At 46.4% G+C, this 24,172-nt stretch overlaps 2 protein-coding genes and 1 long non-coding RNA gene across 5 annotated transcripts in view; 1 reads left to right on the top strand and 2 right to left on the bottom strand.

Annotated features, from left to right (window-relative positions):
- Window positions 1-767: 767 nt before the first annotated feature.
- LOC106018107 (uncharacterized) lies at window positions 768-5,181 on the bottom strand. Of its 2 annotated transcripts, XR_005263274.2 has the most exons (5): window positions 4,938-5,181; window positions 4,543-4,610; window positions 4,239-4,453; window positions 1,651-3,436; window positions 768-1,486 (listed from the first exon to the last, which is right to left on the bottom strand). It is a non-coding gene; the product is annotated as an uncharacterized lncRNA (long non-coding RNA). The 2 variants fall into 2 exon arrangements; XR_005263273.2 differs by having other exon boundaries at window positions 768-3,436; window positions 4,938-5,100.
- Window positions 5,182-5,956: 775 nt separating this feature from the next.
- On the top strand, window positions 5,957-10,378 carry PSMG4 (proteasome assembly chaperone 4). Its single transcript, XM_027451710.3, has 3 exons — window positions 5,957-6,203; window positions 6,286-6,361; window positions 10,125-10,378. The coding sequence occupies exons 1-3, from the start codon at window positions 6,021-6,023 to the stop codon at window positions 10,244-10,246; spliced, it is 381 nt and encodes a 126-aa protein (XP_027307511.1). The 5' UTR covers window positions 5,957-6,020; the 3' UTR covers window positions 10,247-10,378.
- Window positions 10,379-11,802: 1,424 nt separating this feature from the next.
- Window positions 11,803-24,172, bottom strand: part of SLC22A23 (solute carrier family 22 member 23) — a 94,815-nt gene continuing 82,445 nt past the window's right edge. For both annotated transcript variants that reach the window (XM_038174184.2, XM_027451709.3), the window contains 4 exons: window positions 23,762-23,994; window positions 21,078-21,110; window positions 20,151-20,274; window positions 11,803-16,166 (listed from right to left, as the gene is read on the bottom strand). In XM_038174184.2, the coding sequence (XP_038030112.1) occupies window positions 15,809-16,166; window positions 20,151-20,274; window positions 21,078-21,110; window positions 23,762-23,994 (748 nt within the window). In that variant the 3' untranslated portion in view covers window positions 11,803-15,808. The remainder of the gene's footprint in view (window positions 16,167-20,150; window positions 20,275-21,077; window positions 21,111-23,761; window positions 23,995-24,172) is intronic.

Raw genomic sequence — 24,172 nt, 5'->3', positions numbered from 1 at the left:
GAGGGAGAAAATCAGGGGGGCAGGAATTTGCAGCTGAGAGAAGCAGGATTTGGGGCAGCCACACGAGGCTCTGCTATGCTTTTTGGGAGAGCAGCGTCGCCTTTCTCCCAACAGCAGGATTTAAACAAAGGCTTTGATCCCCCGCCTTATTAAAGCTGGAGGCCTCCTTGCCAAACTGGAGCGGGTGGCAGGTGAAGATGCCACTTCCAGCCCTTGCACTGTCACAGCCCCCCTGCCCGGCTGTACACATGCAGGCATTTTGGGGCCGAGGGCACGTCTCCACCAGCCCAACTGCAGCACTCCAGGTGAGTGATAAGCAAGGTTCATTACTAGAAATCTTATGCTCAGCTCACAGAAGCCAGCAGGTGTTTTTTCAATTGATTTCAGTAGAGCCTGGCTCAGATCCCAAATGCGTTAAGGAAAGGTATTATCCCCAAATGCTGTGAATTCCTTTGTCCTTTCTCCCCCGATTTTCCTATTTACAGTTCACTACATGGTCTGGGGATCATTCTCACCCCATTTTTGCTTGCCTCCTGAGAAATACAAAATAAACATGTGCTTTATGGCACTCAGTGCATGCATTTGCCCTCAGCCCTGGGGGAAAGGCACCATCCCAGCTCTCTCCAACAAGCAGCCAGGTGGGAAAGGAGATGACTTGTTATGCTTTCCAAGAGGCAGCGGGGAAGGATGTTTTCAGTTGCCATTCAAGGCTGGGACACTGACTTTTTAAAGGCAAATCTTCAGCCTGATGGGATCCTACTAGACTGAAAACACAGTAAAGGAGCTGTTGCAACATTTTCCTGGGATAGTGGGTTCTGACAGCTTAGTTATTCTGCCTGTTCTGTCAGCAGACCAACAGGTAACACCCCCCTCTTGTTTGGATTCACCCTGCTTTTACAGAGGCAGCGCTAATTTATTTTATTTTTAACCCCAGAGATCGGAGACCAGTCACCAAAGCGATTTTTCCTGAAGGTTATGCTCTGTAATCTCCCTTCAGACCGGCTGGCTAGATGCCAGCGGCAGCTGTTTGACATACTTCTGCCAGGAAATCAGACACACCTCTGATATGACTCACAAATACTGAGCTACTGCTTGGGATGCTTGCTGTTTGGGTTAAGACCCTGTATTCAACAGGGCAAGAGGGAAAAACAGAGAGAGGAGCCTGGCTGCAGACAGCCCACCTCTGAGCAAACACTCGAGGGCTGCCAGGGGACAGTGCCAGGCCTGCTAGCCCTGCTCCTCACCCGGGGAGGAGGAAGCAAAATAACCAAAGCTGATTTTGTCCAGCTGGTTTTGCTTGAAAATGGAAAACTTGAAAGGCCATGGCATTATTGTAAGAAGCAATGAAAGAGAGCGACTGTTGGGGAACCAGACAGAGACACAGGCACTTGCTGGCACGCTTGAGAGAGGGGGAAGCTGCACACAGACATCTCCAGCCAAACCTGCAGGCCTCAGCTGATGGAGACTCTTAAGCCCAAGGCCCAGTCTAAGGAGGAAAAGAGAAGATTCATGGAAATTCTGCCATCAACAAAGGAAGAGTACCCAGAGAGACAGGGAAGAGGCCAGAAGCATGGCTGCGGCAATATCAAACTGCCTTCTGAGTAAAAGGGCTTCATTCATCACCAAAAGCAGCTTGAATCTCAGACAAACCTTTGTTCAGAGGGCTGCCAGCACTGCATGTTGAGTCAGGGATTTCCAAGGCTAGGAAATAACTCCACGCGATCGGAGAAGTCAGCCCCTGCACTCGGGGGCTGTAGCAAACTCACAGCCTGACTGGATTTGAGGACACAGCATCCCCCGAGGATGTTGCATGCTGAGCCTTGGTCTTGCTCCATGACCCAAGGACAGAAAAATAGCAGGATCCATCAGGTGTGCTGTGTGTCATGGGAAATCTATGCATCTAAATTTATCTATCTAAGGGAAAACATTTTTCAATGCCACCGTCCCCCCACCCTCTCCCCTCCTTTCTCTTAGCCTTTCAGAAGCTCATTTCCATTAGGCTTTCATGCCCTTTCTCCCAAATCCCTTCCTGGCCTCATCACAGGTATGTAACAGCATCTGCAGAGCTCAGTACATCTTTTACACACTGGAGTCAGTGTTTGTGAGCTGTTTTGGATTTCTCCACGGTGAGGAATTCTATCTGCATATAAAATACAATTTCCATCTGACTGCAAAAACCTCTTCTCGTCCCCGAGGGGAGCAATGAGTCACTCTGTGTTAGTGCCTCCCATCCAGCAGCTACGGACCCGTGCTTCTCGAGTACTCCGACAGACCTACGACGAGTTCCTCCAGTGACTCATATAACAACAGAATGAAACGCTTTCTTTTTATAACAGCAGAAATTCACTCCGTGCTCAGAAAGCTTCTCAAGAGCTGCTTTATACAGACATCCATTCAACTGCAGGGAGATCGTCGGGGATTATCACACCCTTCCACTCTGCAGATGAATGAAGCAAAGCAGCGAGTGGAAGGCATTTGCATAAGGCCACCGTGCCAGGCAGGCATGAAATCTGATTTCTGGACCTGGACGCTGCACAGAGGATCATGGCAAGCTGCTGGTCAGAGGATTGCTGTGCCATCTGCATCCCGGGCCTTGCCCACCCCATAAGAAATGCCAGCAGCTGAGTTTAACAACCCCACAAAAGAAGAAAAGCTGCTACCTTAAGTCTTTTGGCAATCAGGAACTGGATTTCCTTAGGCAATGCCTATCTAGGCATCAACAGATGCCCCCAGGACCCTGGCACCAGGGGGATTTTATAGCTGTTGTGATAGCATTAGCAGAGCTGCTATCACAGGCATGCAGTTGCTTGTACATCTAAATTTTGTATTTGCTTACACATGCTTTTCCAGACATGATCTTTTCAGGGAGGAGCAAGCCTTGATATTGCTTTGGATCATGAGATTCATAATATGAGCTTGGCGCACTCCCCCTTAAGATCTCGTAAACTGTGACTTTGCTCTGTTCTCTGCAACAATTTCAAATGCTAACCTTGAATTCCCTTTTTGGTCTCCTTTCTGGGTCCATAAAATGAAGCTGACCAGCACTTGACAGAAGCATTTTGAGGCCTCAGGTGAAGAAAATACTGTGAGTAGATATTCTGGGAGCAGTTTATTACAGCCAAAGGCCCCCCTTTAGCTGCTGCCAAAGCAGCTGCTTCCCCTCCCTCAGCTCCTGTTCCTCAAGGAGCTGATCTGGCTAACAAGAAAATAGCTTTTGACCAGTGTAGCTCCCCAGACTGACTCACCATCATATCATGTGAGGCCTGGAAAGCAGGACTGGGGCAGCCCCACCTGAAGTTGGTTCAGATTGCAACAGGATAAGCAGAGGTACTTCTCCCTTTCTTGTCTGCTTGTGCTAGCTTTACGTTGACCTCCATTGGGCTGGCGTGAACATTGGTGCAGTGACATGGCCGGCTACATCAGAGGATCTGTCCAACTGAAAAAATAATCCAAAAATGACCAAAAAAAATCAGATACCCAGGTGTCCTAATGCTATAGGAAGAGGAAAAGCCCTTAAGACACCCATGCCACTGAAGGAAGTTCACACAAAATGATTTTCCAAGTCAACACCAAGCAGGCCCCCCAAAGCCTGGAGCTGCCACTGTTGGAGCAGCCTGGCTCCAAGCTGGGAGGCTTCCTTTGCCTTTAATTAACAAACATTTACTCCTCTGCAGAAGGGCAACAAATTTAGAAACCTGGAACATTCCGAGACATCAGAGCCTTCACCAATAAATATTAATGGTCGATTGCTTTCTCACACGTCAAATTCATGCTTATGCAGAAGCAAAATTGCAGGATGCGCTTCAGAATCAGAAAACATTTCCTTCTCTCAGTGACATCCCAGCTCATAATTACGTGCATCTACTCACTTTTGAGTTAACAGGAAGATTTACTCCTGGCTTAGAGCTATACAAGAGGAAAGGCTGCAGAGCCAGGGTCTAGGATCTGGTAACTCCCACGGGCAACATAAATTTTGGAGAAGAAAAAGGAGTATGGAAGTGCTTGCCTTTAAACCACACTCCTGGGGCTTGGACCTCATCTCAGCAGGAGTATAAGTGTATCCATGTACGCATGCAGCACTTTTGCTGCAGAATCTTCATTTTATCATTGATTTGCTATCTGGTGTCTCACAGCAGTTTATGCTCTTTCTAGCCTTGTACCTGACAAATAAGACTGACTATAATGAGCTCAGCTTTCACAGCTGCAGAATAAAGATGAAAGCATTAAAGGAAACGTACAAGGCTTCCTTTGCTGCTGGATCACTTTCCACTCTAATTTTTCAGGGGCTCTGATGGCCTTGCAGTGCTTTAATTAGGAAATACATTTCACACTTGATGGTCTGGTTCTGCACAGCTCCGCTCGCTCTTCACAACTGCACTGCAAATGGAAACGCTTACCCCCCCATTTGTCTTGCCAGATGAATGCTTTTCCTCTTCTGAGCTTGAATGCAGACCTAGTGTGATTTACAGCGAGCAGCTACATTTCACAAAAAAGAGTTAGATACGTAGAACCACATACATGTGGAAGAGCCCGAGGACTTACCTTCAGAGGACTGCAGGTCTTAGGCTTCTAATGAGAGCTACTAGAGCTCCTCATGTAGGAAGGGAGTCCTGATGAAGAAAAAGATCAGAATGTGACAAAAAAAGGTGCTGCTACCCCCTAGGGAGGAGCAAGCCTGTAGACAGTCTTAGACGTAAGAAAAGAAAACTGTACTTGATGCGGTAACACCAGGGAAGAAACTGGTGAACTCCCACCTCAAACCAGGAGATCATTTAAACATGTATTTAGCATACAAAGAGGCCCAAATCTCTTCCTAGTAGGAAGAGATACTCTAGACTAGAGCTTTGTTAGATTGGATCCTCTACTGGGCTCTATAGGGCTAACTCTGCCCAGATGCAGCTGAGAAACTAGCTCTGAACACCTAGAGAACGACTTACCCACACACATAAATTTGTCTACAAAGCCCTGAGAACTTTGCCTTTCACCCTAACCTCTCTTGCAGCTGATAGAAAGCACATAGGAGGGGGATGCTCCTCTTCCCTCAGGAGAGATCTAAAGCAGCTCAGCTGAACTGTGCCCTAAATTGCTTCTTTCTCTTCCCTGATAAAGGTAGCCTGGGGCAAATTTCCAACACCTGCAGATGGTTAATCACAGGAACCTCACCACCAACACCTGTGTGGCTCCTGGTAGAAATAGCCAGTGCTTTTTTTTTTGCCTTTTTTTTTTTTTTTTTTTTTTAAATTATTTTCTGCAATAGCTGTGATATAGCTGTGATAGACTTCTCTGGTTTAGACAACTGACGTACCCCACCTCTGAAGAAAGAGCAAACCTATGGCTGCAGAAAGAGGAATGTGACACAAAGGGAAGTGCTTGGAGCCTGCCAGGAGCACACAAACAGCACTCGGCCCCTTCCAAGGCAGCTTTGTCACCAGTTTGCCTGCTTCTTGCAGTTCCTGAGGGCTCAAAGTCAGTCCCCAGCACGCCGCTGGGACAGCTGGAGGCCACTTTTGGAGCAGCAACGTGTCTGCAGCCACCATTTGGAGGCCAACCCACGTGGAGACAAAGCCTTTGGGCAGGCCGGGGACCAGCAAACGTGCTGTGGCGTAGCCCGAGCCTGCCGTAACCGCTTGGGCGAGCAGCAGGGGACAAATGTAGGGCAGAGGAGGTGGCTGCGGGCTGATCCTGTGCGTGGAGGGCGGCTGAGAGGCCGGCTGGGCTTAGCACCGCATGGGCAGAAGCGAGCAGGGAGGAGGGCTTGGTCTGTGGGAGGCGCAGGGAGATGCGTTAAGACAGGGGATGGTTTTTGTTTTATTTATTTATATTTTGTTTATTTATTTATTTATTATTATTCCTGGTGCTTTGATGCGAGGCCTTAGCGCTCAGGAAGGGAAATTTGGGCGAGTCGGGGCCTGAGCCAGAGCCGGGGCCGTCCCGAGGGCGGCGCTCAGCCGGTGCCCGCCCTCCCCGTGTGCGCCGTGCGGGGCGGGCGCTGCTGGGCAGGGCCTGCGGGCTCCGTGCGGATGGAGGAAGGGAAGGAAGGGAAGGAGGAGGCGGTGGCCGGCATCGTCCTGCACGACTTCAGCGGCCGGCTGGGCGAGCAGCGGGTGCACTTCCACGCCATGCGGCTGCGGGACTCGCTCTTCCTCTGGGTGGGCGCCGCGCCCGCCTTGTCCAGCCTGGCCGTGGCCATGTGCAGCCCCCGGGTGAGCATCTCTGTCCCCATCCCTGTCCCTATCCCCGTCCCCGGTGGGGACAGCCCTCGCCAGCCGTGTGCTCTGCCCGCAGGACGGCGTGCCCGTGTCCACATCGCTGCTCGGGGACCCCTCGGACACCGCCTCCGCCTGCCTGGCGCAGCGCCTGGGTACGTGGGGGTGGGCGAAGGGGCTGGGGCAGCCCCAAAAGCATCGTGCCCGGGGACACCCGGGCTCCTCGGGGGTTGTTTTTTGGGGTGTGGGGAGGCGTGCTTCTCGTGTTGCAGCTGAAGGAGCCGGGTAGTGCTTCCTCCTGATCCGGATCTTCACTGCAGGCGGCGTGTCAGCAGGCTGCGTCCTCAGGCGGCTCCATGAGCCTACACCACTTTCTCCTCGGCCACCCCTACATACATCAGAAAGGGTTGCTCAACAAGAAACACAGCACTAGTGCCCTGCCTCATCCTGATATCTTCTGGCAGGCACCGTAGCAGGCTGCTGGCAGCGCTGTCTCTCACCAGATTTAATCATTTCCACTTAAAAAACTCCACGGGACACTGTGCAACATCATTTCTTTACATGCAGCCATTGCATTAGCCGTAAGACCTCAGCTAGCAAGAATGTAGTCAGACACTGCTATCATCGGATAAGGTGTTACAGTTTTATTTCACTTTCCCTTTGCCCTTCTGCTTGTACAGACTCGTTTCTTGCAGATCATGCTCTGAGATTTGTGCAGCTAACACCTCAGCTGGGCAGGTGGTTCCCACCTGCTCCTGCATTATTGTCACTAGCAAAAGGTTCATTTCAGATTTCATAGCTAGAATTTGTGATTGCCATGTCTTGTTAGTTCTCTCAGTATTCTAGGAGGGGTCACATTTCCCATTTCTGTGCCCACTAACCTCTTAGTTGCAGTTTTTCTTGCTAGTCACTCCCATTTGTATTCTTTATAGATCCTGTTGTTACCCATTCTCTCCTGCTTAGGGCGTACTATATTGAGGAGGGCCTATAGGCCTTTTCCACTTCTGATTGGAAAGTCGATAACACTTCTGACTTTGACTAATCACATGCTTCCTCTTCACATTTGCTAATTTTGAGAAGAGAATCAAATCTTTCTGATTCATGCACCTTAGTTTTTAGGCTTCCATCCAGCAATTTAATGTAGGCCAAGTCAGCTCATGGTCACTTAGGCCCCAATTATTTTCCCCAAACCACTGCAAGATCCTCACTAAGCATCTCTGTATCTTCTTTGTTTCACGAAGTGTGTGGTAAAGAAATCTGTGTTCTGCCTTGAATAGAAATACCAGGCTCGGCATTTACTGCTGCTTAGCTTTCCTCCGGGAAATTAAGTCCTCAGTACTCCCACAACTGCTGTAATAACAGAGATCACCATTCACAGCCAAATCAATCTGACCCATAGCTGTGTTTCTGAGGTAGCCTTTTTAACCACCCTGCCATGTGGTAACCTTCAGGCAGGCAATAGCTTTTTTTTTTCTTTCTTCTCTCCATGCTGTCACCATTTTTTTCTGTGCTGCTTCCATTCTGCTCTTGGCAGGCACTGATTTAAGTAGCACACAATGCCACCTGGAGGCAAGTATTATTATTTCTTGTGCTTTCCAGTTATATTCTATCACCTGCATTTTGTTCCTGCAGTGCCAGGTTTCCTTCCCTGGAGCAGGAGTTTCAGTGCTTCTGTGTGTCAGCGTATGCGCATCCTCCCCTTATTTTCTTTGTAGTCTGGTAGGGTTCCTATTCAGAACAGCTGTATTTAGTGTATTGGCTCTATCTCTTCCCAAATTTCCTCTTTTATTTATTTTCCTCACTGCTGAAGGGACACTCACTGTGTTCCTGTTCCTCTTTTTACCCCTTTCTGTCTGTATCAGAGGCAGAGACTGCTTCCCACCACCCTAACTGCTTGCTCTAGCATGAGGTGTATTTACCTAGTTGAGAAACCTAAATCCTAATTATTTCCTGGGGGGTAGAGAAATCCACTTCTAGACAAAATCCCGTGAATTTAGTGCCCCATTTGTGCCTCCCTTATCTGCACGTCCTGAAATCACAGAGCTTCCAGCCCGTGACTGCTGACTAGTGTCACGTCCTCATCTTCCCTCTGTAGGGGTTGGTGAGATCTTGGTGGACATCACCTCAACCTCTTCTTTGAGTCTTTTGGAGCTGGGCACAGCTGTATCCCACTTGGCACAAATGGGATATATAAACTTATAAACTATAAACTTAATTTATAAACTATAAACTTATGCCTGACTCTTCCTCCTCAAGCTTGGATGTGGGTCTTTGCTCCTTCCATCAGTTCACAGGAGCAAGTCTGTGCTGCTGCAGTGCTTCTGGGCACTCAAGTGTCTCAGACAGGGGGCTGCTGAGAAAGCTTCATCTCCAAGACTGAGTCGGATCTTAGGCAAACATAATCAAGAAGCTGAGTTTTGACACTGCAGCGTATGCTGCAGGCTTGTTAAGAGAGAATAATGGTATTAATTAGTTCAGAATTAACATGGCACTTAGGGTATAATGATGAAGCACTGGTGCTTACAAAACATGCTGCTTTGTACCACAAAATCTGGTGCCAAGCACTAATTTTTTGCTATCGTGGCAACGTGTTGCATTACATTAACATTTCATAGTGCCAAGTCTTGAAAGGCAAACGAGTCCTTGAGTTTCAGAAGCAGGTCACTGGGGTTTCCTCTGTGTACTAAACTGGAAAGCTGGTAGCCCGTTAGAACAGAAAATGGTAATAAATCGATTTGTGCCATTAAAATACCTCAAAGGAGTAGTTCAACTGTACTTTATATATAATAATTACATATTATATGTATTGTAAATATACATACAGGTTTTCTGAAGCTAGCTTTCCAGTTTAAAAAGAACTGAGATATTACACATTCTGGTGTCTTTATTTCCAGTTTTTAAATTAAGATGATGTTTCTGAATATTCATCAGACCAGCCTGATTTCTCTTTGAGACTGTCAGCTCCCAGTTTATTCCCTGCCAGGAGTATCTTGTGACCCAAATAGCATTTTTATCTCTTATTTTGCCCATCTCACTTTAAACCTAGTGCTTACCTCTCTCCTATGGTGAGAAACTCTTCACAAAGGTTTTTTTTTTTTTTTGCAGTGTATTAAAAGAGCTCCAAAACAGATATATTGTAATGGTAAAATCTGAGTAAGGATTCCATTTTACTCATAAAATGCTTCTTTATGTTACCTATTTCACTCTGATAATTAAGTCTTCCTGCCCCAGTGGACATTGTTTTTGTCATTGTTAATTAGTTCTGTCATGGAAGACAGCTCTTGATTTTATAGTACCTCTCTCTAGGTAGTTACCAGTACAGTAGCCTGGAAATTCTGATTAGTTTTGTGATGTCCAAAATGTTTTCCGGCATCCTGGAGTGTTCACAGACACCATATAAATAAAGGTTACAGGAGGCTCAGACAAAAGTGATGCACACTTTCAGGGGCCTTTTTAGGGGGTTCATAATAAAGCAAACAAAAAAAACTTTAATGGTGGCCTGATCACTTTCCTGGTGACTTTCCCTATTTTTCATAGCACTGACCTACTAACGTATAAACCAAATTTCAATGATGAGATTTAGGTAGTCTGTTGTTTCACTTAAACTGTACTATAATTTAAGAATTGTCCAAAATCCATGAAAGTCACTGGGAGTTTTTCCAGTGACTAGGAGCATTTGCATCAGCCCAAAATCTAGTTCATAGTCACCGTGCCTACATTGCTCACTTCAGTGACATGCATGGCTTATATTGCCCAACATGCCAATGCTTGGGTGCTTGTTCAGCCGTTTGTTTATGGCTGGGTCCATCATGGGAGGAGTGGAGATGGTATAAAAATCCGTATGGTGGCCTTTTAGAATACTTTCATCACTTTTATATAAGAGCAAACTTTACCTGAATACTCTGTTTTGTGTTTTAGCCAGGAAGACCAAAAAACAGATATTTGTCAGCTACAATCTTCAAAACACAGACAGCAATTTCACCTTACTCATAGAAAACAGGATCAAAGAAGAAATGACGGCGTTTCCCGAGAAGTTCTGACTTTGCATCATTGTACAATAACTTACGGTTTTGTTTCAGAAAAAGTGAGTGCACTTTTCACACTGACATTTAGTATACTTTGTGTTGCTTTGATTGAATTTGCATTTGTTATTAAATGTAGCTGGACCTAAACACAGCTGAACCCGGAATTCTTTTTTTTCCAAACTTACTACTCTGTTAAATGGGCCAGAAACATGCTGCCACGCAATAACATCATCATAGAAGTGCATGCAGTGTCTGGCCTTCCTGCAGTGAAATCAGTGGGAAATCAGTGCCAAATTCCAGCAGTACAATTGATTTACCACGCAGTAGTATTGAACACAGTACAGCAGCTTTTACTTGTTCAGATGAAAACCTATGAGGGTACCAGAGAGCATTGTCTTTTGCTTCAGAGGAGAACAATGCCATTAGTAGGAATGCTGAGTATTAGAAATGGAACCATGTGGTTTGTGTATTGAATAGCTGTAACATAAAATGATCATTGCCTTGCTCTATCATTTTAGTTGCCATTGGTTGTAATAGTGCTAAACACTGGATTTCCTTCCATCTCTTGGACACTGGGAACACTGGAAGGTTTTCACAAAGGGTTTTCTGTACAACAGCAAGGGCCTAAACAGAAGAAAAATGCACAGCTTGACTTTTGGAGCAGCAGGTAAGACTGTTGGGCTGCTAGAAAAACATGGGGTGTATAAGTTGAACATACCTGTTAGAACAATCAGAGCAATCAATACCAACACTACAAAGCAGCCTGTTGATACAGCTCTAGACTGGCTTTTGGGTAGGATATCCTTTCAAAGGCAGATCCCTGTGCTACTTTGTCCAACAAAAATAGCAGCTAAAAACCAGCTATGCAAAAAAAAACAAACCAGCCAATAACAAAACTCAAACCTACCATAAAGCCAATGGCATAATGACCATTTGCAACCATCCTGTTGTGCTACTGAGAGTAGCACCTATTCACAGCAGTTTGGAAGAATGCTGAGCACAGCAACCTGATAAGCAAATCAAGTTGTTTTTTTATTGCAAGCTGACTCAGCCAAGCTTCCAATACAGATGAAAAACAGTAATGCTGCTGCTGGGCCACCTCGTTGTAGACAACTGTCATAATCCCATAGAGAAAAATGTTCTGCACTTACCTTCTTGTGGCCCCATTAGCAGCAATTAAAAACTGTAACCAAAGGTTGCTGATGCACGACCCCAGATTACAGCCAGTCTCTTGCTGTCTCCAAAGGGGTTTTGAACATCCAGGGCTGTAGACTTACTGTCAACATTGCGGATTTGATATGGGAGCACTGAGCCCTTTCTTACCTGGTAGGCACAGCTGACAATGCAAGTAGCAAAAAGCAGCTGGTGAAGGAGATCCTAATTTATACAGCCCAGGAAGTAGAGTCAACTGTTCTTCCGTAACTGAATGTAAAGGATAATTAGTTGCAAATCAGTGTGTTGATTTAATTACCCCGATTAAAAATCAGTTTGTTCTATTTTAGAGGAACGTAGGAATTTGTTGAGGGCTCACCAAAAATCACGGTGAGGGAGACAGACCAAGGAAAACAAACTGATGGGACAACATCTTTTTATTCTGTACATTTACATACAAAGTTTTTCAGTAGGTACAACAGATGTAACATCATGCAGACATTTAGCTTTTAAGACTGTTTTCAGTACTCAATTTAAGCTTGTGCTATGAGGAAGCACCACCAGACTATTCATGTTCAAAACATACAGTAATACGATTCTTTAAAACTTCATCGGAAACCAAAATGGGGAGGGAACTCTCACCCACTAGACATTACACACTGTTACTCCTTTCCCAAAATGTTTTACACAATACATTTAAAATGAGGTTTGTCATTTTTCTTTAAAAAAAAAACAACTTACAGTGGGGGAGATCATCCCACACTTAATAGCGTTGTCTTATGTGCCAGCTACAGGCGCAACTTGACTTGACATTCACAGAGTTCGTTTAATGGCACTTCTGCTTCCAATTTGGTGACCTTTAGTGTTTGGCTCCAGGAAGTGGCAACAGTTAAGCAAAATACGACCATGAAAAAAAACAAAACAAAACAAAAACAAACAAACACAAAAACAAACAAACAAACCACACAAAAAAGCAGGCTTACCAAAACTGCAAGGTAAATCAGACAGAACCCTTTTGGAGTTGCCACAAAACACCCCCAAACGCACGACAGCTTTCCCCACGCTGTCGTTATCTGTTTGTAGTGTGTCTGGCAACAAAAGCATTATGGAAATCTTAAAAGGAAAGAAAACCAGATCAAGCATAACGTCACTTTCACACTTTTGTTTGAAGTAAGGAAGAAAGCCCTTAAATGCCAAACCAAAAGAGAGAAAAAAAAATCCACAGATGGACTTAAGAGGTTACTGAAGGTTCACAGAAAAAGACCAACAGGGACAGGACCGCTCTGAGGGCTTCCTCTGCTGTGGTGGCCAGGAACGGCCGTCGGAGGAAAGCAGTTCCCAGCGATGGCTACAGAGGAGAGCCGATGGAGGAGCTGATGGGCTGGCTGGCGTGCGGAGCACTGTCCCGCCGCAGAGCACAGTGAGCAGCCAGGCATTTCATTTCTGCCCTGCTGCCACACAGAGCGCCTGCCCCCTCCTCAGAGAGCTCTCCCACACTTCAAAGCTTTTCAGCTGTGCGTGTGTGTACAAACAAACAATAAAAACAACATAAGGAAACAGTTAATTCAACGTTTCAGCATGATAAGCTACCGATTTTATGTTTTATTGTCATGACAGAGGCGGAGGGCCAGACCGGTGCGAGAAGTTGGAGCTCCCCACATTGCAGGAGATCAGTACCTGGTTTCAGACCAAAAAACAAGCAGCAAATCAAGTCAATTTCGTAAGAAATTGTTAAAAAAAAAAAAAAAAAAAGCCAAGTGTTCCTGTCACCTAGTGTGTTTATTACATAAACGTTGATATGTTTAAACAACCATTCTCTTCCCTGGGCCCGCCTGTCGTCGGAGAGCAAACACCAGAATAGGAAACGATAAAGCGCTGTGGACAACAGCACACCGGGACCGCTAGCCCTGCTGGAAGCAGCCAGTTCAGTAGGCTTGTGAGGGGGCTGCTAGAGCCGTGCTGCAGCTTGAGTGCACACGTGCACACGCACAGAGACCCTTTCCTCCTCCGTTAAGACCTGTTCTGCTCCGCCCATTTTCCTTGTGAACCCTCCTTTTTTTTTTTTTTTCCCCCAGTGTGTGTGGCTTGTCACAAGCATCTGACATTGAAGGCAAAAGGTATTGCACGGATTTGGCACGTGGATACTGCGTGGACTTGAAAGGCCTTGGTTTTTTGTTTTTTTTTTTGTTTTGTTTTCTTGGGTGAGCACGGATCACGGGAGTCTCAGCACAGAACAGAAAGAGGGAAATGGCCGCTCTCAAGCTGGGCAATAAAACCGAAGTGTAACAAGCAAGCCTAGCAAAGGTGAAAAAACAGTAGGGTAACTTTGGGCAAAATTACCATCAACTGGTCCAGTGTTTCTTACCGGGCTCGGGAAGAACCCAAATGTCCACATCCTCTGTACAAAAATTAGCAGCTTTAGGACAACATCGCTATCCTGACCACGACAGTCTCTGTCGCTTCTGCAGGTCTACCTGTCCTCCTGTGCTCGGCACCGTCTGAGACGTGCTACGGACCTCAGCACCCGCCCAGGAGCATCTCTCTGATTTACTGGGGACTGTAAGAGGACATTGGCAGCCTAACGGAGGATGGAAATTGTTAGGTACAGTAGTTAGTCGACAATATATATATACAGCAAAGGAGGAAGGGGCAGGGCAGGCAGAGGAGGAAAGTGCAGATGAGCGCTTCCCATGCTTGTGAACGAAAGATTTACATCAAACATAGTGGCAATCATATGGGCACGCAATACAACATCGACATCCTGCTGCTCGGTTTCTTCAAATGTCCGCACTACTGAGCAATCACAAATGGATGGCCTGAGTGAAAAAGGAAAAGAGGGAGGGAGGGGAGGGAGGTTAACTACAATGCAAGAAAGCTGTTCGTTTACAAAGCCCTTGCATTGAACAAGATCCTCACAGTCATCACACGGTGAGAACCGAAAGCCGATGGCCAAAGCAAAAAGCTGGTTTGGGGACTGGAGGAGAGAAGTGGCCGTTATCAAAGTACCATCTGTACAACACGACAAATTGGATGTTCGTTTTGCTTCTCGTAGAGTGGGATCAATCCAATTTAACTTTCTTCTTTCTTTTTTTTTTTTTTTTTTTTTTAACTGAAAGAAAATCCTACAAGAACAGCTGGGGAAGGAGGGCAATACAGGTGAGTTCACCGTGTATTCTTGGGTCAGAACCAGAAACCATCCCTAAAAGACCCAAGACGGCCAACAACAAACCTTAAATCATTACTCACAGGTTATCAATTCATTCCTTGTAGACAGTCACTTAAAAATTTTGTCCGCTTAAATAGGTAACAAAAACTCTGGTTCTAAAAACAGGCAGGGCAATGCCAGGATGCTCATTTCCCAGGAGAGGGACTCCTAGCTGTGCTGCCTTCGGAAATAAGAAGTACAGACCATAGCCAATGCTCTTTACTTTTTGTCCCTGCTGGTTTATGCTCTTCTCCTGGAGCTGTCAATCACAGATTCTAGACCTCCTGGTAATTAAAGCCACTCTCGTCAAAATTAATTTTTGCATCATTGGTCAAATCATTTCATTTACACCATCTACATTAGTATTAAACACCAGCAGGAACAGTCTAAAATGTATTAATGGAATCTTAAAATGCATAAGGCTGATTCTCATTGAAAAATCAGCCTGTTTGGGTAGGATTTTCTTCACTGCATTTGATGAGGAAAAAAAAATTAACTTTTAAATGTATATGAGCTATAAAAAGAAATATAATCTGCCTAAAATGCAGTCAGAGTTTGAGTCACAACAGGTTTTGCTTTGATTCTTTTTTTTTTTTTTTTTGGTGTATACAAACACAGCAGGCAACCTGGGCGCTTGGACTTTCTAGACAGGCAGAACAACATTGCACAAGTCTAAATATCAGTCAATTCAACTTTGCAGTGATACCTCCTTCCTTTAAAGAAACACAAAAAGGAAACAAAAAAAAACAACTCCCCCCCCCCACGGTTTCTTTCTTGGAATGGCTGCACCTCTTATAATAAGATGGCTTCGTTTTTGTGATCTATGAAAGGAAAAGGAAATAAAGTGCTTCTTGAGAACAAATCAAAATAAATATATGTATTTAATGGCAGGAAAAAAAAAGAGTTCTGAAGGGCTACCTCCAGCCAGGTCTTTTCTCAGATGAGTTATTTTCCCCCATAATTTTTTCAAGAGCAATCTGCACAACGGTTGACAATTCCTCCAAGTCGCTTTAGCAGCAGAGTTGAATTCTCCCAAGTTTGCGTCTGCTCCGTCACCGGTTTGTAAAACCTGTGCAAAACACCTTTGCCCAAAGGTCTGCTCTTCCTGCACAACAGCGTCAAACAAAATACCAAAGAAAAGAGGAGAAGGTAAAACAAAACAAAAGGGGAAAAAGAAAAAAAAGAAAAAAAAAAAAGGAGAAAATCCAACCCAGTTACAGTTACATAGGCTTCATCCCGTTGGCAGTGGTGTTCTCAGAGATGCCATCGCTCACAGCTGCCGAGTCGTGGAGGCCCGAGTAGTCCTTGAGTTCAGAGTTTGTCAGGAGCAGGGGCTGCTCCCCCTTCTTGTGCGGCAGGAGGGGCTGCCGGGTGTAGTGCTCCCCGTCCGGGATGTTCTCGGGCAGGTTCTGGTTCTTGCTCTCCGGCAGCAGCAGGATGCAGATGATGCAGATGAGCGTACAGCAGGCGAAGATGACGTGGTGGAGGAAGTAGCCTTTCTGGTTGTGCAGCTCCATGATGGGGGCGGTCAGGCGGCCAAAGCCCGCGCTGGCCAGCACCAGCCCCAGCCCGCCTCCCCTGCAAACACAACGGAGGTGAGAGCCTGGAAGAACTCCAGTGCTGGAAGAACACCCAAAAATGCCTTGGGACCCCAGGCTATCCTGTTCGGCAAGCGATTTTGGCACCTGGGCTCCGAAATCTCTGAGGCAAACCCGCTTTGCTCACGGCTTTCATGCTGGGCAATTGCCCCAGGAGGGAGTTTTTGCTGTTGCTTTGCTGTTGTAGATAATTACTGCCTGTGTGTAGAAAATAGCTGTGCTCACCCAAGCATCTCTTCACACCCATGTAACTGCACCCACGTAAGGAGAAGAGAAGCTGTAAGGTGTGAGTACATAGACAGCCCTCTAAAATATTCCCATTTCCACGTGTTATCACATTCAGCAAGGGAAAACCAGATTTTGCTTCGCATCCAGCTTAGACGAGACACACCAAGAAGCGGTAAGTGCAGGAGTCAATTTTGGCTGCCTCTGAAATACCTGGCAGCAACTGCCAGCAGAGCCAGGAGATCCGACTCCACAGACCACTGCCTTGATCTGTTACACCAAACACTGAGCGCTGAAACATTTTCCCTGTAAGACATGTTGAAGCTGGAACCTCTCAACCCACTGATGTTGTACCAGCACACACCATTTTCAGAAAAAATAAAAAAAATTAAAAAAAAATAAAAAGATAACGTAGCTAGTGGTTAGAATAGGAGAACAAGTCAAGGGTTTGAGACTCAATTCTGAGACCTCCCCTTGACTCACTGTAGGAGCTGAGGCAAGTCCCACACTTTGCTCTTGCTTTCCTTGTGTATTTGCATACCGCATCAAGGGGCAACAAAAAGGTTAACTCTGGTAAAATGCTTAAGTTGTAAACAGGGAGCTTTATAAAAATATTCTTTATGGCATAAATGCTTGTTCATGAAATGTAACATGCCAGTATATTGACATCACACATATAAGCACACCAAAAAAAGCGTGAAAACACATTAAAGCTTAAAGAAAAAAAAACAAGTGTGAGAGTAACCTCTTCCCCCACCCCATCGCAGGAATGGAAAGGCTTGCACAGGCTGGATCCAGTGCTCTTTCCTGGCAGTGGGTTACACAAGCAGCCCCCCTCACACGCAGTGCCTTCCCTTCTCTGATGCCTTTCCAAGCCCTGAGCACACGGGGCTGTCCTGGACTCGGTAAAGCACCTCTCGCAGATAACAGCGATTTCCCCCCAACATTGCCAACGCCCTCATTAAATCCTCGCCAGCTTTCCGATGGCAATTTGGAAAGGCAGCTGAATGCAGCCCTTGTGCGACTGGCCTCCTTGCAGCTTCATTAATATGCTCACACGAGCGATCAGCAGGACTCGGCCCTGAAGCGCAGGAGACTGGCTCATTCACATCGGTGCTTGCTGTGGCTAAATTGCATCTCTACAACCAAGGGGGACCCGAGGTGAGTTCTGAAAGCAGCTGTGGAAGGACATCGAAGAAACTGGAAGGAAGCAGGGAAAAGGCAGCAACAAAGGTGGCTCTGTTATTACGGGGCAATCAGCTTCACGTTTGGAGGGGGAAAAAGAGTTTTTCCACCTCGTGTCAGTAATTAGAGCAGGCGTTACTTTAGCCACTGCCCTCAGAAACTGGCAGCAGAAGGACTGCAAATACACGGTGGTGTGCCTCCTGTATTTGACTGTACTGCAAATACTAGGGGATAAAAGAAGCTGGAAATAGCCAGGAGAGGGAAGCAGTGCTGCCACTAGGGAGCAGATGGAGCTCACGCTGCCTTCGCAGCAGCAACCGGGCAGCTCGGCAGCTGATGCTCTGTCCTGATGGGGCCCAGGTCCAAAATGCTGCCCTCAGAAAGGCCACCCTGAGCGCCGGGGAGGGCTTCCTCTTGCTGACTGCTGCAGTGTCTTTCTCAATAATGACATCCTCTCTGATCCATCCTCCTGCACAGAACAGGGCCCATGCTGACCTCAGGCCCAGCTGCTTTGTCCTCTCAGTTCAGCCACTTCTTAAAGTCAGTCCCTGAATCCTCCCTAGGTTTTTTTCCCTGCCTTTTCCTGTAGGAACTTGTGGACCAGATGTCTTTTCCACTTGTCAGTAACCCAGCACGCAGAGGATAGGGAGGACACCACACTCTCCTCAGCCTGTTCCTGCGTAGCAGCTGTGCAACCCTCACTGTTGTTTTCATCAAGATTATTAGAGATGGATTACTAGAGCCATTTGGAGCTCAAATTCGATGTTTGGAAGACCCTGGTCAGGGAAACCTCAGAGGCAGCCCCAGTTCTCTCTACCTGTCTTTCCCCTTTGGCTCCTCAAGATCCAGCCAAAAGCACAGTAGAGCAGTCTGAAACACCAAGGGGCACCAGAGGTGGTATTTTGGAAAAAAGGTGATGAGGGAATGGCCACGGACCACTGAAACGAGAGACACAGGCAGCTTAGCCACACCTCAGCCCGAGACGTGTTTATGAACTGTCCTGAGAGCCACCTCCTAATTACAGCCCTGAGGAGATGTTACCAAGAGGTTTTGCAGTGGCAGGACAGACCACAAAACGCTGCAGTGTCATCATCCCTATTTATACATGGGGACCCTGAGGCACATCCAGCTATTGTCACTCGCCTGGTGTCACCCAGCAGACTCGGGGGAAGCAGAACTTCAGTTCCCAGCCAGGATTTTGTCCCCTTCCCTGTGACAACATTAGTGATTTAAGGAAAAAGCCTGCTAAGTTCACACTGCACATCTAACCCTGCTTGGCAGATTCTCTTTTGGTTGACTCGGCCAATTCCTTATCTCTACGCCTTCCAGAGACAAGCAGAAAATTAAAGAGGCATAAAAAGACCAAACTGACTGACACGCATGTAAGTAAATAGCTGTTAGTGTTTTGGGCTGCTGTGCAATCTCCACACCACTCACACTTTCCCTTCCCTGTAGAAATAATGTTATCTGTAAAACATTCACAAAGTCAGATAGCTTTGAAGAAAAGGCCATAGATCAAGGAGGCTGGCTGCTCATCTGACAGTTCTGCTGTAATAGCTTTGAAAAGTTATTAAAAAAACATGTAATTGGGGGCAGAGGGGGGGGGAGCAAAAAATATCCTCTTCCCTCCGCTGTCTCTTCCCTCCCACCCCTACGACCTACATTCCTACGAAATTCAATGGGAGTTAGGGTGGACTCCTGAATCACTGTGGCATTGCTGAAAGCATAATCCAGAACACACAAGCACAGCCTTTGTGCTGTGAAAGATAACAGCGAATAAATAAAATGGTACAAAAACCAGACAACACCAAGACAGTTTATGGAAAGCTCTCCAGAGAAGATCATCCGCCTGGCTTCTGCTGTTGCCCAGCGTGTAAGCGCTGCTCTTTACAAAAACTTCAAGCCTCTGGGTGCGAAGAGAAAAATGACAAAGAGCCAGAGTACAAGTCTGTAGTAAAGGCAAAACACACTGGTGCTGTAAGAGATGTGACAGCAGGTCCTCAGAGCACCTATACACACCAGCAGCATTTAAGACTGCACGTTGCAACACCTCCTGTCCACTGTAGCTGCATTAGCTTACCCTGTGGAGGCAGGGAGCAGATTGCAGCCACGTCCTTCTCTGCACACTGATGTTAATGTATCTGCTAATGCCAAGCTGTAAGCTCACATGGGTACTGCTTGTACAAATCCAACAGGGCAAGCAAATTAACAAAATGGTTCAACTACATGATCTGGTTCAGACGAGTACTTTAGGCCGTACTTCACTGCGAACAAATGCAATTCACGATGACTGGCCTGCCGAAAATCACCATAATGGTGATTTTCGAAGTGGATCCGTCTGAAACAAAGCCCCTCTGTCCTCAGCTAGGCACTTACTTATGCAGCCTGCCTGCGGTGACACCAGGTTAAGAAGTGGCCCAGAAATTGCCGTGTGGTCTCTAATTATGGGAGATCCCCCACCCCACCCCACACAATGTAAGTTACACAGCCAGATACTAAGAAAATGAGTTCAATTTATTATCTGCCCTTTACGGGGGGGATTCTGATGTCTCACCTTATTACTGTCGGTGTGATTTCAGCACAGAAGAATACGCTGAGACTTCCAACGGCATGCGAAGAAAACATACCCACAATGGAAAACGCAGTAGAGAATTTGTCTTTGACACTGTCACTCATACCTGTCAAGACAAACATGTGCATGAAAAGTGAGAACAAGGAGAAATTGCCAAGAAAGAAAAGAAGAAAACAGGTCTATGTTACTCATTCTACCTAAACAAGAAAAATTGAGTCACTTTTGTAACACTAATTTAAAACTGGTATTTATAAAATTTTTTCCCAAGCACCCAAGACACAAACATACATGAAAAAAATCATAATGTCATGCCCCAAAACAGCAGCGATCTCTGAATTACTTATACCCAGCCACCACAAAAAAGGTAAAACACAAGGAAAAAAAAAAAAAAAAGAAACTGCACATCCTTGGGCAGCCTTTTAGGCACCAGACACTTCCCTCCCACATTTGACAGACAAGCGGAGGCAGGCGGCGTTCATTGAGTTGCCAAACGTCTGGTACAGCTCGGTGGCTTGGGCACTGGAGAGGCTCACGGGACAAGCAGGGAGAGAAACAGAAGCGCTCCCATCTCCCTGATAACTTCCTGCAAATGGTGGGTCTGCAAACTCAGCTGCAAGCTTGGCAGCCTTCACCCAACAGCTCGGTTTGAGACGTGGGCTTTCTGAGAAAGCACTGCCCCACATCTAATAACCACCCCTGGGGACTCTGCACCCTCTCCTCACATGCTGACACAACCAGGTTCATGCTGTGTGGAGAGGATGCTACACTGAGAAACCGTGCATACACAAATACACCTCCTTATGAGTGGGGTCCTGAGGTGAGCTTTCCCCCTGCATCCCTCTGTGGAAGCAGCCACACTCTGGGGCCTTTGGCCACGGTTTCGGATCTACCCGCGTTTGCAAACCATACCTGAGTCTGGAAGCTGACTGTATTTTCCAATCACTGCATCCAAGACCACGGAAGTTAGAGTAAGACAAAAATAAGAGAGAAAGGGAGAGAAAACAAGAACACACAGTCGTTATTTACGCAAAGGAAAAAGGAAAAGGTACTCCCCGCATGCCTCCCCCAGCTCCCACGCACTCCTTGCTGTGACATGACCGGCCCGATGCAACGTGCTGTTTGCAGCCAGAGGACTGAATGCTAATGAGACGGTGATAATAAACGCAGAGGCACGGCGTTTTTAAGGGACCCAGAATTACCGCTGGGCTTAACACAAAGGTCTCTTTGTTGTTAATGAAGGGGGAGAAGAGAAACTGCCCTCGTCCAGCAGCCCCAAGGGGATGGCCAACAGAGGCTGTGGTCTGAGAGCAAAACTCCCGGCATCAGCATCGTGGTGGGAGACCTCCGCTGCTCTGTGCTGGAGCACTTTTCTCTCTCTCTCTCCCCCCTCCTTCTCCAATTCTGATTTCATTAGCATAATTTGGGTGTAATTAGCAAAAGTGAAACACGTACGAGGCTGTAACAGACTTCATGCTCAGCAGGGTCACTGCTTCTCTCCAAACATTGTCTAGCTCTTTTGGGGAAGAAGGGGGGTATGGTCTAGAGTAGGAGGAGACAAGCTGCTCTGAATCTAAAGGCTGCCTTTCCCTCCTCTTTTCACAAAGAAATAGGGGAAGGAGAGCAGGGACAGCCCACAGGAACAGGGCATTTGGAGATGCCCCGTGCCAAGGTAGCAGAAAACACCTAGGGCCCATGGCTGTCTCCAGCTTGAGCACCTTTGCTCACAAAACCACCTACACCCATCTAGGAAAATGTTGTAGCTTTTCTTACAGGCTGCTCCTCCTCACCATTTTGTTGTTGAAGCACTGAAAATGAATTTTATTGGCTCTGGTGTACTCAAAAAAACCAAGATGACTTTGTTATTGTGACCCTGATGGACACCACCACCAGAACCTGGAGTTTTGGGACAACATGCACACACAGCGTGCACCTCTATGTGAATTGTCACAGCTTTTCAAAGGGCTGGGCATGAGATGGGGACTTGGGGCTTCTCTCCTCTCAGCTGGCACTGTTGGACATGGTAAATGTGCTCAAAGGAAATGTGAACATCTGTGCCAAGCTGGGAGCAAACGCATGCAACTCTGGAGCTTCTTCAGCGTCCTGAAAGAGATTCCCTGTTCCCCCCTCCCACTTCCACAAATAGTGCATACACTAAAGGTTAACTTCGTAAACACGTTCAGGAAACATGGTCTGTAAATATAGGCAACATTTGCTGGCTCAGGGCTACCCTGCAGCATGCGGGAATGTAAAATTTTTTCCATCCTCAATGCAAAAGGCCTCTCTCATTAAAGCTCTGAAATCATTTCTAAACTTAGAAACGGAAAACAGCAACAACCAGTGTTCTGGTGTTTGTCTCGTATCCAGTTTGTCCAGGAGCACGTCTCTCAATCCCCTTCCCCTTCCTTGGGGTGAGGTTTCACAGGACAGGGATCCACTGGCAGTCAGCTACAAGTGTGGCAGGCACATCTCACCTTCCCTCTGCTTCCACGCCTCTCCGACCCGTCACACCCCATTTGCTCCAGCTTAAGTTAACTCTTGGAAATATGATTTAAAAAAAAAAAAAAAAAGGAAAGGGAACTTTTCTGTAACAGTTTTAATAGCTGAAGCAGCTCCACGTGCCAGAGAAATGCCACAACCCCTGAAGGAGGGGGTGGGACACTCTTGCTTTTGGCAGGAACAACCTCTCTGAGAAGCTGTTACTTCATGAAATCGCATCTATACATGAACATGGACCTTACATACATGCTACCTACATATTTATTCTAAGTAGTGAGATGCTCAGAGCAAGCAGAGGACACATACCCATTGCTTTAACTTCTGCTTGTTTTAGAGCCTATTTGGGAAGCAGACTCAAATGGGAAGGTTTTTCCTTCCCAACCCCTCAGCTCTTTCCCCAGAGGGTATTTCACTGAAGGAAGAGTATTTTGTTTGTTTTTACATGACAGAACTAGAAGCAGCACCAACACTCAGCAAGCTCCGCCACTGGGACTCATCCAGAACACGATGATTCTTCTTAATGAATCTAAGGCAACAAGTGTTTGGGGAACCCTTCAAATGAATTCAGCTGCTTAAACTATGCAGGTGGACTTGTACTGGATGTCAAATCTGAGAAAGGGAAAGGAATAATATTCCTTGGTCCCTTGTCTTCAGTTTTCTTTGTGACCCCTGCAACCAACTGAAGCTGCACAACATTTTCCATGAATTCTCCAAGCATGTTAAAATCTACTCTCCCCTCCCATAAGAAAAAAAAAAAAGGGGGGGGATGGCAACAAATTTTAATCCAAAACTTGATTCTCTTTTGATAGTGAATCATTCACTCTGAGAGAGCATAAACCTCTGTACCTTTCCTCCTGCAAGGAAGGATTTCAAAGGATTTCTGTAGGGGCACCTAATGATGTGCTATAACTGATAAAGGGGGGACAAAATATGCTGTGACTGGCATTTCTGCTGTCATCTTCTACAGGATCATGTGGTACACAAACCAATCTCGTTCCCAGGCAGCTACTCTACCACGGACTTTTGTGATCATTTTATCTCTGCACTCAAACTCAAGAGCCTTGTGTGGTCCTGAAGAGCTCCTGTCTCCAACTTACAGTTGAGAAGGCCCAGCTGCAGAAGCGATGCCAGAGCTGTCAGGATCATGAAGAGCAGGAGTCCTCCTCTCCTCCCCAAAAACCCAACCACTGGGCACATGGCCAGGCAGGATGCCAAGGCGATCCCCGCCATGGTATAGTAGTCCGCATAGAAGTTGTGGGTGATCGTCATCTTCGCCTCGTGCCCCATCATGCTTTTTGCAAAACAGTGGTGTATGCCGTAACCAGTCAGCCTAGGGAAAGAGGAAAGGGCAAGAGGAAACTGCTGAAAAGGTTGACACATACTGCGACGTAGTTCAAGGTAGAAACACGTAAATGTGGGAAGCATTTCTGCTGCAGGAATACAACGCCTGGTGCAAAAAGACACTCATCTCAAATTAGACTTCCAGGTGCTACTGTAAAAAATAAGCA

The sequence above is a fragment of the Anas platyrhynchos genome, chromosome 2, assembly GCF_047663525.1.
Source record: "Anas platyrhynchos isolate ZD024472 breed Pekin duck chromosome 2, IASCAAS_PekinDuck_T2T, whole genome shotgun sequence".
NCBI classification, from domain to species: domain Eukaryota; kingdom Metazoa; phylum Chordata; class Aves; order Anseriformes; family Anatidae; genus Anas; species Anas platyrhynchos.
Note: the sequence above shows the minus strand (reverse complement) of the source record. Positions and strands in the feature narration are given on the sequence as shown.

Coding starts and splice junctions, on each gene's coding strand:
- PSMG4 (XM_027451710.3), top strand. CDS start 6,021: ATGGAGGAAGGGAAGGAAGGGAAGGAGGAGGCGGTGGCCGGCATCGTC. Junction 6,204..6,285: donor TGGCCATGTGCAGCCCCCGG/GTGAGCATCTCT, acceptor CTCTGCCCGCAG/GACGGCGTGCCCGTGTCCAC. Junction 6,362..10,124: donor CTGCCTGGCGCAGCGCCTGG/GTACGTGGGGGT, acceptor TTTGTGTTTTAG/CCAGGAAGACCAAAAAACAG.